This window comes from Archocentrus centrarchus, chromosome 19 (genome assembly GCF_007364275.1).
Source record: "Archocentrus centrarchus isolate MPI-CPG fArcCen1 chromosome 19, fArcCen1, whole genome shotgun sequence".
NCBI classification, from domain to species: domain Eukaryota; kingdom Metazoa; phylum Chordata; class Actinopteri; order Cichliformes; family Cichlidae; genus Archocentrus; species Archocentrus centrarchus.
In genome coordinates this window covers 19,937,128-19,954,463 of record NC_044364.1, presented here as the reverse complement: position 1 = coordinate 19,954,463, position 17,336 = coordinate 19,937,128, and the positions used below count along the sequence as shown (strand labels likewise).

General features: G+C 45.6%; 1 protein-coding gene across 1 annotated transcript in view; it reads left to right on the top strand.

Annotated features, from left to right (window-relative positions):
• grid1b (glutamate receptor, ionotropic, delta 1b) overlaps positions 1-17,336 on the top strand; it is a 687,574-nt gene that overhangs the window by 583,581 nt on the left and 86,657 nt on the right. Inside the window, exons 6-7 of the mRNA XM_030755811.1 lie at positions 9,549-9,722; positions 16,241-16,402. Coding sequence (XP_030611671.1) covers positions 9,549-9,722; positions 16,241-16,402 — 336 coding nt within the window. The remainder of the gene's footprint in view (positions 1-9,548; positions 9,723-16,240; positions 16,403-17,336) is intronic.

The window sequence follows — 17,336 nt, the reverse complement described above, 5'->3', positions numbered from 1 at the left end:
GAAAAAGGATATGACAGGATGGGCATCGTGAGGCGAAGATGCAATGAACCACGCTCATATGTAGTTGAGTCTGAAGGGAGAGAGTACCGACGTAACAGAAAGCACCTCCTGCCAGTGATGGAACCACAACCTCCTCGACCCTCTGAGCCACTCACACATATAAGCGAACAGAAACAACCTCAAAATAAACACCAACCTGAAACAACAAACCCTGACGCGGAACATGTATACCCAGAACAGTGTCAAATACCAACTACTGCAGAAAAGAGTCCCAACAGTGTACTGCAGGAGAGTCGGAGAGAAAGCGTGGCACAGCCTTCCACATCCACATATGTCACCAGATTTGGCAGAGTTTCCAAGCCAAACAGAAAGTACCTGGACTGAAAGTAAAACTTAAATTAAGGCACCATTATATAAGTGGCTTAAATGTACACATGGTGTAAACTGTTATATTTTGTTGGTTAGAATGAGTAGCTGTTTCGCTCTAGACTGTAACGTTTATACACCACCTTAACTCAGTTGTCCTCTGTTTTATTTTGATATGTTCAGTTTTGATTGTCAATTCAAGTTCTAACAAGAAGTTCTAAAATGACCTACTATCAGTCAGTTGTGTTCATTTTGCATGTTAGGCCTACAAAGGGGGATGTAGACAGTTGTGTTAATGCACTGTTTTGACTAACGGTGTTGCCGTATGAGTCGGTCTCGCGAGGTCGAGAGTAACGCGAGGTGTTAGGGGAACACATATGCTAGGCGTTCTCCCCCATGACTTTTGTGGATTGTCTCTTAACAGCTTGGTATTAATAAATACTGAAACCTAGATCATACGCCTCTCTCGTGATTGACAGATAATAACAATCAGGACTAATAATCAAAGCATCAATATAAGGACTCACAAATGTCAGCAAATTCCTGGAGGGAGCTGCTGAAACTATGGGAATGGACGTGAAGGAATGAAGAAAGTGAAAAAACAGGGACAAATATGTTTGCACCCTAAAAACTGAGCACAAAGAGCAAGGACCAAAGAAACCCCAGCACACAACCACAAGGTAATTAACACACGCAATCCAGCTACGCAAGCATAAATGCGGACATGAGGTCGGACACTTCCGTAGGCTACATAGGCTGCAAACACCCTGCAAGTCTAATCAGCGAGCATCTAACCAAGCTAGCTCCAAACCAGAAGCAGCATCAGGTGGAGAGAACATCAGGATGCAGCTGGATTTGAGCTTTGACTCCTTCAAGGAGTTTGTTTTTGTCAAACACCACATGTAGCTGTTGTTAATCTGCTGCACTGAGGCTGAACTTTATTGGGAGTTTATTGTAGAATTTATCGAGTTTTGGAGTTCATATTGTTAGCAGTTTCTCCCTGTTGATGTTCATGTGTGTCCTTAATATTACACACATTTAGCATGTAGTTCTGCTGTCTGTGAACAGTTGGTTGCTGAATATATTTCTTTAAAGGGTATCTTTAAAGGGTACCTGATTAAGTATGAAAATACTAAAACTAATACTGAAACTAACTAAAACTAAGCATAAAACCAAAAATAAAAACTAATAAAAACGAGCAAAACCACTCTGAAAACTAATTAAAACTAACTGAATTAGAGAAAAAATGTCATGGCCGGGGAGGAAACGGACGAGGAAGGACAAACATGCAGGACTCCGGAGATGGGCATAACTTAAAGGCATTTATAAAAGTAGGGAAAAACAATACAAAAACCGTTCAGAAGGGAGACGAAGGGGAACCACAGGGAGCACAGGAACACACGGGCACACAACATCAACAACGCGACAAGGAACACATGGAAACTGAGGGCTTAAATACACACTGGGTAATCAGGGCAAGAGGAAACAGCAGGGAACAACAGGTGAGGCAAATGAAACTAATTACACAGGGGAAGCAAAGCTGAACACAAAGCACAGGAAAACCAGACTGTCAAAATAAACAGGAAGTGACAAACCAAGGAACATACTGACTAAACACGGGGAACAGGCACAGACTCAGGACAGAGACGCAGACATATCACAACACTAGGAAACACAAGACAAACATACTGGGAGGAGAAGCTCAGGAAATAAACTAAACACAAAACGCTGGGCAAACGGCCCAGGACGTGACAGTACCCCCCCCGTAAAGGCCGGCTCCCGACGGCCAAAACCAGAAAACAAAACCAGACAAGGGCGGGAGGCGGGGGACCAGGAGGGAGGGCCCGAAACAAAAACAAAGACAGGGAGCAAAACAGAAATCACAGGGCGTGAACAAAACAAATCAAACCCGTACAGGAAGAAAACAAAAACACAGGACCAGAACAAAAGGCGACGGCACAAGGCCGGAGACAGTCCAACAGGGGGCATCAAAATGAGGCAGAGCAGAGGCAACACAGTCCAAACAAGAACAAAACACGGGGACGAGAAGCAAAAAAAACAACCGGACGAAACAAAAAGCGACGGCACAAGGCCGGAGAGCTCCAATGTCCAAAACAGGGGGTCGAAACAAGGAACAGTCCAGGAGCTATGACAAAACAAAAAACAGCAGGGGAAAAAACAGTCCACAGTTCAGGGGAGTCAGTGGGAAATCCAAAAACAAAAAACACACAGTTCAGGAGGCCGCAGAGGCCCAACGAGGGAGGCCGACCGCGCTCCCAGCGGCGGCGGCGACGAGGACGAGAAGGAATCACTGGAGGCCGACCGCGCTCCCAGCGGCGGCGGCGACGAGGACGAGAAGGAATCACTGGAGGCCGACCGCGCTCCCAGCGGCGGCGGCGACGAGGGGGAGTCACTGGAGGCCGACCGCGCTCCCAGCGGCGGCGGCGGAGACGCGGAGAAGACACTGGAGGCCGACCGCGCGGCATGCGGCGGCGACGAGGAGGGGTCACTGGAGGCCGACCGCGCTCCCAGCGGTGGCGGCGACGAGGAGGGGTCACTGGAGGCCGACCGCGGGGCGTGCGGCGGCGGCGACGGGGAGCAGACACTGGAGGCCAACCGCGGGGCATGCGGCGGCGGAGAAGGGCGACCCCGGGCTCTGGTGGGGAACCCTCGGGTGACGTGGAGCGCTCGGACTGAGCAGAGACCCCCACCGGCTCGGACTGAGCGGGACCCCCTGGCTCGGAGCGCTCGGACTGAGCGGAGACCCCCATCGGCTCGGACTGAGCGGGACCCTCGTGCGCGGAGCGCTCGGACTGAGCGGAGACCCCCATCGGCTCGGACTGAGCGGGACCCTCTGGCGCGGAGCGCTCGGACTGAGCGGAGACCCCCATCGGCTCGGACTGAGCGGGACCCTCTGGCGCGGAGCGCTCGGACTGAGCGGGACCCCCTGGCTCGGACTGAGCGGAGACCCCCATCGGCTCGGACTGAGCGGAGACCCCCATCGGCTCGGACTGAGCGGAGACCCTCTGGCGCGGAGCGCTCGGACTGAGCGGAGACCCCCATCGGCTCGGACTGAGCGGGACCCCCCTGGCTCGGACTGAGCGGAGACCCCCATCGGCTCGGACTGAGCGGGGCCCTCTGGCGCGGAGCGCTCGGACTGAGCGGAGACCCCCATCGGCTCGGAATGAGCGGAGACCCCCATCGGCTTGGAGTGAGCTGAGCCCATGGGCTGAACGGGGCCTACATAGTGAGGCACCGGATGCGTAGGCTGGGACCGCGGAACAGGGCACACTGCTGCTTTATTGAGCAGCAGGGGCTGCTCGAGGAATAGCCGAGGTGCAGGGGACTGCGTGGAAGCAGGCCGGGAGACGACTGGCTGCGTGGAAGCAGGCCGGGAGACGACTGGCTGCGTGGAAGCAGGCCGGGAGACGACTGGCTGCGTGGAAGCAGGCCGGGAGACGACTGGCTGCGTGGAAGCAGGCCGGGAGACGACTGGCTGCGTGGAAGCAGGCCGGGAGCCAGAGAGAGCGGGCTGTGAGCTAGGGAGATCTGGCTGCGTGGAAACAGACTGCGAGCGAGAGAGAGCAGACTGCGTGGAAGCAGACCGAGAGCTAGGGAGATCTGGCTGCGTGGAAACAGACCGAGAGCTAGGGAGATCTGGCTGCGTGGAAACAGACCGAGAGCTAGGGAGATCTGGCTGCGTGGAAACAGACCGAGAGCTAGGGAGATCTGGCTGCGTGGAAACAGACCGAGAGCTAGCTGACACTGGGGCCTGAGAGGGAGCTGACACCACTGGAGCTACAGAAGGAGCAGGAGCTGAGGGAACTGGGACCAAAACCGAAGGAACTAAGACAGGGGCTGAGGGAACTGACTGAGAGGGCACTGAAACAGCTGACACTGGGGACCGAGGAAGAGTTACTGGAGCTGACTGAAGGCGAGGGAGAGCGACTGGAGCTAGAGCTGACTGAGACCCTGCTGCTGCAGCTAACACAGAAAACCGATGCGAAGGCTTGGACCTGGTTGCCCCCACCCGCGGAACAGGAACGGGTGCAGAGGTCAGCCTGTCCGTGGCTGCCCCCACCCGCGGAACAGGTACGGGTGCAGAGGTCAGCCCGTCCGTGGCTGCCCCCACCCGCGGAACAGGTACGGGTGCAGAGGTCAGCCCGTCCGTGGCTGCCCCCACCCGCGGAACAGGTACGGGTGCAGAGGTCAGCCCGTCCGTGGCTGCCCCCACCCGCGGAACAGGTACGGGTGCAGGGGGAGCTGGAGCCAAGGGAGCGGGAGCAGGGTGAGCAGAGGGAGCTGGAGCTAACTGAGGGGTCTGAGACTGCGACTGAGGAGGAGCTGGAGCTACAGCTGACTGGGAACACTGCGACTGAGGAGGAGCTGGAGCTACAGCTGACTGGGAACACTGCGACTGAGGAGGAGCTGGAGCTACAGCTGACTGGGAACACTGCGACTGAGGAGGAGCTGGCGCTACAGCTGACTGGGGAGACGAGAAGGCTGGAGCTACAGCTGAGGTCTGTGGCGCTGGCTGTGGATGAAGGGTGGTGATGACAAAGTCTTTCACGAGCCCATGCAGAGAGTCCAGCAGCCAAGGATGGTCACACACTAGCCCTTGCAGTTTGGCTGTGATAGCTTTTTGCTCAATCTCGCATGGGTCAGACAGCAGCTCAAAGACCAACGAGTCCACCCACCGAATGATGGTCTGCTTTGCCACCTCAGGGAGGGGAAAAGCAGCGGGGTCCTGTGAACGTCTGTCCTTGTTAGTGGGTTGTTTTGTTCTGTTGGGCCGAGATGCATGAGTTTCTGCCTCCAAAATGTCCACCATCAGGGGAGAATCGATTATCTCTACATCGGCGGGTAGCCAAGAGAGATCTGGCTGGCAGCTGGTGGTGTGAGAAAGCCCCTTATCCCAAACGGTTGTGATACTGGAGTCAGTCTTACTCACAGAGACGGTAGTTTGCGCATGACGCTGTGACAATATCCGCGGCGTTATACCGCTCGGTTCTGGGGGGGCCCCCCACCGATGCTGCCGGGAACTCCCCCTCCTCCGTGGCCGCCGCGACTGCAGTGGAAGGGGGAAGCCAGTGAGCGGAGCCGCAGATGAAGGACGCTGACGGGCACTGTTCTGAAATGCTGGGCCCCCCAGCGCCAGACGAGTGCCGTTGAAGTAGCCGGAGCTAGCCTGGTCTTTAGTATGGTCGCGTCGTTCTGTCATGGCCGGGGAGGAAACGGACGAGGAAGGACAAACATGCAGGACTCCGGAGATGGGCATAACTTAAAGGCATTTATAAAAGTAGGGAAAAACAATACAAAAACCGTTCAGAAGGGAGACGAAGGGGAACCACAGGGAGCACAGGAACACACGGGCACACAACATCAACGACGCGACAAGGAACACATGGAAACTGAGGGCTTAAATACACACTGGGTAATCAGGGCAAGAGGAAACAGCAGGGAACAACAGGTGAGGCAAATGAAACTAATTACACAGGGGAAGCAAAGCTGAACACAAAGCACAGGAAAACCAGACTGTCAAAATAAACAGGAAGTGACAAACCAAGGAACATACTGACTAAACACGGGGAACAGGCACAGACTCAGGACAGAGACGCAGACATATCACAACACTAGGAAACACAAGACAAACATACTGGGAGGAGAAGCTCAGGAAATAAACTAAACACAAAACGCTGGGCAAACGGCCCAGGACGTGACAAAAAAAAGTAAAAACTAACTAAAACTAAACTATAATGTAAAATCCAAAACTATTATAACCCTGATACAGACATTCATGAGCCCCACAGGATAAACCCTGCTGACTGTGCTGATCAGTTGATTTTTGAATTCACAGCATATAAATAAAACTGAAGTGAACTGACGTGTTAGCATGCTAATATCCTCCAATAAACTCTCACAGAGAACCTGCTGATGTCTGCATTGCTGATACCCGGCTGTACGGCATATCTCTACACCGCAGAATCGTTCCATTTTTCATCAATGTGAATTTTGTTTTCTGCTGTGTAATGAGCTGCACTCGTGGTATAAACTTGTTGCTTAATAAGGCCTAACAGCAGTTGTATAATACTGTTCTAACAGCAGGCTATGATAAACAGCTCGCTATACCTTGTTTTCTATCATCTGAAGTGTTAACCGACAGCCTCATTGCTTCTGAATAACCTGCAGTAAGCTGTGCACTGTGTGCTCTCGGTCAGGATCCCATCTTTCTTCACAGCACCATTACCTGTTCCTGAAAGCCACATCACACTGTATTTTTCAGAAAATAACTGCCCTCCAAACCTCTTATCTGATTCTTTCCATGATTCCCGTGATCACGAGCTCTCCTCCCGTTCGCTGTCAGAATCAGCAGCCACCCATTAAATCTGCTTGTGCCTGAATGCAGGTCATTACCATCCCCTATAATATTGAACTCATTTCAGCTCCTCCAGTGCCTCCATCCTGTGGCTCCCAGTGCCGCCAAATGGGCTGAATTGGATTCCTGTGTCTCACTTTGAGTCCCTGAAATTGGTGATCAGTGACTGAGAAAGCGTGGCATGAAGCAGTCGCAACTAAAAGTCATCACTCAAAAGGTTTCAAAGCTATACATGAAAAAAAAGGTCAAAGAATTATAATTCAGACACAATCTATATTAGCATAAAAAAATAGAAATTCATGTACGATTCATAATGTACAAAGTACATTATGTATCCAAATTGAGACGCACTGTGTCAAAGTCCTTCTAGAAACAAGTCTCACCTTTAGGTGGGCAGTTATTTGAAAGCATTTTCAAATAACTGCCCAAACAGAAAGTTAATTACGTTTTTCTAATTAACTCTGATTTCACTGACCAGTCAAATCTGATAAAAACTCACTTCGCCCCAAAATAACATTTTGAAAAGTTTTTCTTTTCTTTTTCTTTTTCCTCCGCTGGTAGTTAAACTTCTGCCGCTCTCCCTCTATCAGTGGGATTATTCTCAGATGCAGATGCAGACACAGACGGCTGCAGATATCAGTGCTTGAGGTCACTCGTACCTCCGTCTGGCCTGTTCAGCCTATTTTGTCTCCACCAAATAAACTTACCATAAGAACTCTTTTTAATCAGTCAAGCAACATAAACATGAATCTGTGCATAAAATTCCTTTACAGCACACAAAACATTTTGATTACACTTGTCAGTTTGGGAAGTTCAGGTAAGATTTGGATTGTGTCAAATATCTCACTTTATTCATCACATCGACTGGGGGGGGGGGGGGGGGGGGGGGGGGGGGGGTCATTATGAGTATCTGTTGTTTCAGTGACTGTTCACCATAACCCGACTCTGAGCTGTTTTTGCAGACCAGCACAAAAGTTTATATCAGGAAAATTCACAGAAAAGTATTGAAAGTAAACAGAGTGAATCATCTGAAGTATCAGTGGAATAATCATTTTCATTAACAATGTCATGAGCTCAGTAATAATATTGCCTTTTTTTGATTTTTTTGTATTCTGAATGTATTCTGCCCATAACCAGCTTCACATTTTTTTTTTTTTCTTATTGGACTCTGAGAGACGCTTTTTCAAATGAATCTGTATTTATGCCTGAAACCAGTCGTTTCAGCTCCTCTTCCTTTAAACCATCTGTCTTCTGATTGGCTACCCCTCACAAACAGAAGGTTTGAACAGCAGGTGGAGGCAGACAACAGACAGCAGGTGGCTTTCACAAACAGACCTGTGTGCCTGAAACGAGCATCTTAAAGACATCCTCGAGCAATGACATCATACAGAGTGAAAAAAAGCTGTAATAAACTGAGTGTTTAGAGCAGCCTCCAGCCTGAGCTTTAAAATGATGAGCTCATACACTGAGCTCATCATTTTCCTTTTGGAGATCACTCCCCATCCTGGGAGGGTTTTGCATCATCACAGAAACCTCACTGAGCTCTATGCATAAATTTGAGTGTTTTTCTCGATTGCAGCATCCGGTTGAGTTCAGTAACATTTTAATAGAAAGATAAGATCAGACCAGATACGATCCATAGACTGTATATAGAAGATCTTTGAAGCGTTGAGCTGAGCGATTTTGCAAGGAAACAGAGGGACCGTGCACACTCAAAGATGAGTGACTCCCTTAGCAAAGCAGGCCCTGCTTTATCGTCATTTTTATTTTAAATGTGAGCGCGAGTTTCATTTTGCAAATGCCAAACTGAGGCCACAGATCACTTGAGAAGTAGCGTCACTTTCTCAACTTCCATATGATCAAACATTTTTTGCAGCCAGAGGATTCGCCCCCGGTGGCCACTAGAAAGAAGGCAGGTTTAAGGAGCTGCAACATCTGCTTCACTTTCAGACCCTGCAGCTTTGTCCATCTTTGATATACAGTCTATGGTAACAGCACAGAGGTGCTCGTATTTGTTTATGTGTTCAGCTGAAGAGAAAGGAGCTCTGCTTCAGCCAGCAAACTGATCTTAATGCCTTCGCTGCAATTACAGCACCTGCAGCCCACTTTATTTTGACTTTAAACCCCCCCCGGCCTGACACAATGACATGTTTTCAAAACTGTGCAATAAATGAGCTACAAGTTTGCACGACTTTTGTTTACAAGTTCATTTTTAATTGGATGAAGGCATCTTACATCCAGAAAGTGGATTTTTGTAATAGAAAATGAACTCCAGCAAGTCTGTCATTGGGTTCACTTTTACTTAAGATGTAGACTGTAATTATGCTCGGTGTTATAAAACATAATAAACCTAATATTCTTCATAGATATTTTTAATTATGCTTTTAGAGTTTGGCCAAGGCTATCTGTAATTACACCTCACAGAAAATAATTGGCTTTCTTCTCATCAAAGCTATTAGGCATAAAGGAAGCTTTTTAATGGCTTGTGTGAACCCTCCTTCCTGTTTAGTTTGACACTGACATTTGGTTTTCTTCATAAAACTGCCCATTCTCTGATTAATTAACATGACAGATAAAATAAACATTATTTTGCTTATCAGGCACCGGGTTTGGATACACACTCGTTGACGTGCACATACACACTCGTCTCACGGTACTTGAGAAATCTGCCACAATCAGCATCTGCCCCTCACAAAATCCTTATCTGCCTTCTTAGGAGGCAATAAACACTCAACCACCAGCTGTTAATATGCAGACGAGGTCAATAACTTCTCCTTCGCTTTGTCCCATCATCTCGTCGCCACAGGAAATCAGCGACACAGAGATCCTGGAGCTTACCCATAGTGCACTGGGGCGCATGACAGTGATCCGACAGATCTTCCCTTTGTGGAGGGACAGCAGCACCCGCTGCATGAGGCAGAACCACCGGATCTCCTCGCTGCTGTGTGACCCGCAGGAGGGATACCTGCAGAACCTGGAGGTAAGAGAAAAAATCAATTAAAGGTCTGATAATCAGACATTGGTTTTGAATTAAGATTCAACAGAATTATTTTAAAAACAAACTAATTAAACTGGCCTGGACAAAAATGATGGTACCCCTAGAAAAGACTGACAATGAGTTGACTACAGGGATGTGTTAGCCTAAGGTGTGTCCTGTAATTAGCATCACAGGTGTCTTCCAACCTGTAATCAGTCAGTCGGCCTCTCTAAAGGGTGACAAGTCGTCACTGTGCTGTTTGGTATCATGGCGTGTACCACACTGAACATGGGCCTCAGAAAGCTAAGGAGAGAGCTGTCTCAGGAGATGAGAAAGACAATTACTGACAAACATGTTCAAGGTAAAAGCTACAAGACCATCTCCAACCAGCTGGATGTTCAAATGATTGAAGAGATGGATAATATGAAGGGTAACCAAAGAGCCCAGAACAACTTCCAAAGAGATCAGAGGTGAACTCCAAGACTGAGGTGCATCAGTGTCCAGGTGTTCCATCTGTCTCTGTACATATTGATGAGCCACAACGCTTCTTGGAGAATTTCCTTTGGATAGATGAGACAAAACTGGAGCTTTTGGCAAATCAGCTCTATGTCTACAGATGCAAAAATGAAGCACATAAAGAAAATAACACCGTACCTACTGTGAAACATGGAGGAGGCTCAGTTATGTTCTGGGGCTGTTTTGCTGTGCAGGGTATTCTGGAGCTAAACATGCTGCCCAGTGTTATAAAGATTTGCCTCAGTTGCAGGTCATGGATCCTCCAACAGGATAATGACCTAAAATACAGCTGAACACACCCGGGAATGACTAAGAACAAAACACTGGACTACTCTGAAATGGCCTCTATGAGCATTTGAGGAGGTGAAACATGCAGTCTGGAGAAGGCACCCTTCAAACCTGAGACAGCTGGAGCAGTTTGTTCATGAGGAATGGACCAAAACACCTGTCAACAGGTGCAGAAGTCTCAGTGAGACTATTATAGGGGAGAATTGTTTGTAGTGATTGGCTCAAAAAGTTGTGCAACAAAATAGTAAGTTAAGGGTACCAACAATTTTGCCCAGGCCAGTTTCCTTAGTTTGTAATTGTGTTGAACCACAATTCAAAAGCAATGTCTGATTTTCATTAGTTAATTTTCAGTCAGTTTTTATTTATTATAACTTTTCTCAGTTTCAAGTTATTCCAGTGAACTTTTCCTTTCTTTAACAGAACGGTACCAACAATTTTGTCCACGTCTGTATTTATATTAACCAAAGTGTTAACCTCATAACATCCATCACATCATCAGTGAACCTCTTTGGGTTTGGCTGCATTTTAGCCACATGCTAAACAAGTTCAGAAACTTAATGATGACAGCTGTCAAGTCATGTCACTTATGTACATCTTTGATTTCTTCTGTTGTAACATTTCAATTGAAATATGCCAAATAGGTGAAAATTCCACATACAGAGATAGACGTGAAAGTAATAACCCCTGCTGGCCTATGTTAGGAGATCCAAAACTAATTAAAAAGTATGAAAAAATTAAAAAGTATCTGCTGCCTGGGAACTGTAATAGAAGACAGTTTTTCCTCTGTTACATGCTGGCAGCACAAAGTATGAGTATAACCTTTCTGTTGTTCTGGCTGAATAAAAACTGAAAGTTCATTAGAGTCCAGGTTCTGTCTGAAACATTTTTAATAAGTCATTACCATTTAGGAATTTGTGTTCTCAAATAGTTTGTGTGTTCAATATATTTAATTTATTCTGAAGAATTTGTGTCCTTTATATTCTTTAAAGTCGCTTCGTCTGTCCTCATCCTTTTGTATTCTGGAGGACACAGAGACCTTCATCAAACTAAGGCCAAAATAACACAGAGTTGTGTTTCACAGCCAAACATGGAGATTTACCTATATCTGTTTCCCTCATCAAAGGGGTCCATAATCAGAGTGTTGAATGAATTTAAATGTTTTAGAGAATGAATTAAAATGTTTGAGGGTATAAAGCAGTCATTCAAAGGGGCTAATTATTGATCTGATGGGACAAATTGAGTAATTAGAGGGTGCAAATTATTAAATTTATTGAGAAAGAGAAATGTGATGAGTTGCAAAATTAGCACTTTGACGATATCTCTTATATCACCTTTGTTCTGCCTCCCAGGATGCTCTTTAGAAGGCAGTCAAACTTACGTGAGGATTTTGAAATTCTTGGGGTACCAATCACTCATTCCTGTCTCTCCACTTGTCATTCTTTCTGTTTTGTGACAACATGGCGAGCCACAGAAAACATCATCCAGACTCCACACACACACACACACACACACACACACACACACACACACACACACACACAGGGCCGGTCTTAACTTGTGCCGCTGAAACATTCTTTTTTGGTGCAAAACACCCGGCCAAAAAAACCAAACAAACAAACAAAAAAAGAAACTGCTGCACATCCATAAATTCATGAGCGCTCTCATAAAATTCAGCCACCCACTCACGTACTGTGCACATGTACTGAGTGTACCAAGGCTGTCAGATCAGGTTTCAGTGTCCAAATATTAGCTTAGTGTTAAATAAGGACACAAACTTTAAGACAGACTTCTCGCTCAGAGCGGAGACTCGCTGGGCCCTGAGCGGGTGTGTGCTTTGAAGACTCTGCCATGACCCGAAACAACCGCAAGGAGATCATAGACATGTGTTTCCATCACTTCCTGTCTTCCTAACCACTTGCATATCCTCTCCCTTCACATCCACAAACCTCCTTTGGGCCTTTCTCCTTAATTAATTTTTTTTGTTTTTTTAATACCAAGATCTTTTGATTGATTTTTGTGTAACGGACCGGTGTGTTCCATGTATTAGCTAGAGGCAAGGACATAAAATGCCAGCCTCATCTCTGGGGAGTCAGTACTACTCTGTCTAAGTAGTGGCTAATTTATGATGGGTTATAACATAAGTGAGCGTGAATGGTCAATTCCAAGTCATCAGAGTTACTGCTGTTTAAGGGCATATATATTAACCCTGGTGACGCCTAACTGTAACCCCATCTGTTGGGGACCATCAAAAATGACTGTTCTGGGAAAAAAAAGTAAATGGATTTAATCCAAATGAAGAACAAAAATGATATGTTCTGATTCCAAAGGTTTAGGCTTAGGGGGGCATCACCAGTGATGGCTTGAACCTTAGTGGATTAACCAAACCTAAATCTAACCAGTGAATAGAACTGAAAGTAAAAAAGAAGGGAAAACAGAAACAAATCCAAAGGTTGGGGTTGGGGACACGAACCAGGATGTCTTGGCTGGAAAATGGAAAGTGGCCCACCCCTCCAACCTCCTTATGAACATTTTGTGTGTCTGCTAAACGTGTCCTTTATATCTCAGTGGCCAAAATAGCTGCATCCAGAGCACCACCGATACCAAAGTTCACCTCGTGTGTAATGAGGAGATGCAGGCGACACTTCGTCGCCTGTCACGCGTGGATCTGTGGAGACCCTTTGTCATCACGTTGTAACCATAGCACTGACAAAAATAAACAAAATTTTTAAAACGATATCTGTTTTTCCACATTCACTGAGCGCTCTGTCAGTGCACGTACAGTATAATTTACAGATCACGGTGGAAGCTGACCATGACAAGCTGAGCCTGAGAGGTCTTTAGAAAAGGCCGCCATTTCCATTCAGTGTCGTGATGAAGAACATAGTTGTGTTGCATTACAGCCTCACAAACTTTAGTTTTATTTCTGCTGTTGCATTTATGAAAGCCAAGCCTGCGTTTCAATTTACACGTCACTGTTAAGTTTGCTTCCTGGATAATAACACAGCCAATTCAAGTTGGACTCATTCCAGTAAATTTGGCTGCATGCAATCTCTAACTGACATACGGAGGACGCACAATAAACTGGATAGAAAACACACACACACACACACTCTCACACACAGAGCAGAGACTATTATTCCCAGTGGTGTAAAAGCGCCGCGATGTGTGGCTGACATTTAAAGATGGCAAACAGAACAATTACTGTAATTCACCCTGACAAATGTTGTCTTTTTATCCTGTCTGATTTTGACATTTGTGGAGATGATTGTAGTTTTCCACAAAATGTTCGACATCACAGCGGGGTCGACACACGGAGGTCACACTTGTTCAGTTTTCTCTGTTTTCTCTCTGTCTTTGGTTTCTTTTCGCCTCCCTTGTTTCTTTTGCTCAGGTGTCTTTGTCATGGCTTTCCTTTCACCGTTTTTACCCCAAACTCTCCTTTGTTCTTGTCTTTTATTGATTAAAATTTTTTGTGTTTACATGCATTTTCTTCACTGCGTGAAGTCCATTTTCATCACCTGTTTTTTTAATATCATCTTGTTCATTTTTCTTTTTCCTCTCCATCATTTCTACCTGATTTTACTTCTCATTTTGTCTCATTTTGAAATTATTAAGCAGTCTCTTCTCCATCCCATCCTCCTTCCTCAGCTGTAACTTTCTTCTCCCATTCTCTGTGACTTCTGTCGGCCTCATCTGTGAAATTCAGGTTACATCAGGACAATTCAAAGAGTGTGAGCACATCTTATTCTATATTTCTGTCAGGCCTGAGACAATATGTGATTGAAGGGGGGGAAAGTTAAGTCCAGCTGAAATAAGCACTGAGAGGGTTGAGAGTATAAGTCTGTCTTTACTGGGCAAACTGGGTTTGGTACAGGCAGAGGCAAAAACTGAGGAAAAGGTCTGAACCTAAGAGACTTCTGCCAGTCTTAGTTTCTGTGAATGGATATTCGAGGGTCTGCTTGGGCCAAGTGACGTACATTTCATCATCAGAGTGTGAGGCTCCATTTGGACATCCATATGCCCTACCATTTTTTTTTTTGACCACTGTGTCTGCATTGCACAGTCTACATATGCAGCAGGCAGACTTGAAGAAAGTGTGATAAGAACAACTACTTTGGGCTGCCCCACAAGAAGAAAAAAGATGATCAGACAACGAGGGAAGGACAGCTGAACCTAGATAGTAATGTACAGAGAGTGAATACATTGCCAAAAGTATTCACTCAGCCATCCAAATCATTGAATTCAGTCACTTCCATGGCCACAGGTGTATAAACCAAGCACCTAGGCATGCAGACTGCTTCTACCAACATTTGTGAAAGAATGGGTCGCTCTCAGGGGCTCAGTGAAATCCAGCGTGGTACCGTGATAGGATGCAACTGCAGCTGTTAGTGGGATTATAACAAAGTGGAAGGGATTGGGAATGACAGCAACTCAGCCATGAAGTGGTAGGCCACGTAAAATCACAGAGTGGGGTCAGTGGATGCTGAGGGTCATAGTGCACAGAGGTCACCAACTTTCTGCAGAGTCAATCACTACAGACCTCCAAACTTCACGTGGCCTTCAGATTAGCTCAAGAACAGTGTGTAGAGAGCTTCATATAATGGGTTTCCACTGTGCTTAATAACATGCAAATAAGCTCAGCTGTCACATTCAAGATGATGTGAGAGTGCTTATGAAACATGACGCTTCCTAATAAATGAAACATTCTCTAACCCCAACAGTTAAACCATAAAATTATCTGGTAATTATTGTTTTAAGTGCACCAGAGGCCGAACACTTGTGTTTGATTTTTTTATAAAACAATTTTATATATTTATTTTTTATATCATCTGATCCACAAACTGGGATTGCAGCGTAATGATTTAAAGTTGTTTCTAGTTCATATACAGTACTGTGCAAAAATCACAGCTTGCTGTAATCTTCATTTGTTATCTTTAGAGTTGATTGTCATGGTAAAGGATTTTGTGTGTCTGTGTCTGTGTGTGCTTCTCGGCCTCAGGCAGCGAGCTGTGTGCCACTCAGCTGTGCTCATCGTCCTGTATTTGGTCTCTGTTTTGATAGTGAAGATCCTGGAAATCTGTAATATAGTTATTATCAGGAAAAACATTTTGCATATGCATATTTTGCATAATTGTATTAGTACAGGTTATATTGTTAATGTCAGACATCCATGTAATCCAGGTAATGTAAAACAAAAGCATACAAAATATCCAAAACACATTTTGACTAGTAGGGGGCTTTCATAACAACAATACAAAAATAAAAAATTTAAAGTATTCAAAACCAAAATAAACTATAGATTCAAACGAATGGTATAACAATTTATACAATTTTTACTTTCTGCTCAGATTCAGCAAAATCCAGCAGAGTTACAGTAGCTTGATGGTGCTGGACAGTACGCTCAGTGACTCAGAACATACTGTGAAAGCCACCTCGGAGGTTTTAAAGGTAAAAGAAAAACTTGAATAGCCAAAGACAGACGTGCTAAACGCCTGGCAAAGACTCACAAAGCTCATTCAGTGCCTGCAAAAGTTTTTTTTTTCAAAATGAGCAGTTTAACGATCATTACGACCCCCTGAAAGTCTGTCAGTGGTTCAGAGCTGAGCGTTTGCACTTTAAGCCCATAAAACTAAAATTCTTTGACCCCCAACAGTCTTTCTGTCTGTTGCCCTGAGCAGCTGACTCATTGTTATTCATCCTCCTTGGTGTCTCACCAGGTATCCAACCTGTACCTGTATGACAGCGTGCTGATGCTTGCCAACGCCTTCTACAGGAAGTTGGAGGACAGGAAGTGGCACAGTATGGCCAGCCTAAACTGCATCAAGAAGTCCACCAAACCCTGGAACGGAGGCTGGTCGATGCTGGAGACCATCCAGAAGGTAAAGAGAGACCAAAACATATTCTCTGGTTGAAGCCCTGATATGGTGTATGAAACTATGTTGGCAGTATTAAACTGATAAAATAATTCACGTCTTCTTTCCCCACAAAAACTGTAACGAGGCACATTTTTAGCTGAAATAAAAAAAAAGATGAACATTTCAGCGACCTGTGCAGCCTTATTCGATTTGGTTCCAAATAGTAAAGTTTTCTCATACCTGATTTATTTAAAGAAACTTGAGGAGAGGAGAACATTCAACCATTTCCAAATAGAAGAATAAGCAACTCCTTTGTTAACAGAAAATCAATCACACATCAAAGATGCGTCTAAATTGCACCAAACAACCTGGAGTCAGCTCGCACAGTCTAATTGGAGAAAGATGCTCTTTGGTTGTGCTGATGAGTCCCTCAGAGCATGCATGCCTGTGTTTTATTAAAAAAAAAAAAAAAAAGCTTTGCTTTCCTGACATGCATCAGGGTAACGACCACAGAGCTCATTAGTGCGCCTTCTTGCATTGTCAGGGATGGCTGCCGATAGGCCATGATACCCTTCATAATACATCGTGTTTTTGAATGATATTGACAGAAATATCCAGAATCCCACTAACCGAACATTACTTCTGCAGTGCTGTATGACTGAAGATCTAATGTGGATTACATGCTGTTTTCTTTATGTTGAAGACAGCAGACCTGTACATGCTGATTTGATGCTGATTGATCTCCACAGTTCTAATGTGGTGCGCTCACGTGCTTGAAAAGTTACCCCAAAAATTCAGGATCTTCCGCAGCTGCATTCCAGATATCGGCTGTACAACATCGGCCTGTCAAACCCCGTTTGTCAAACTGTATTTTTAATCCAAACCACAGACGTTACAGGCATTATTTAGTGCCTAAAACTAAGCAGTGAAAGCAAAGAAACCAAAGGAATACAGTGAG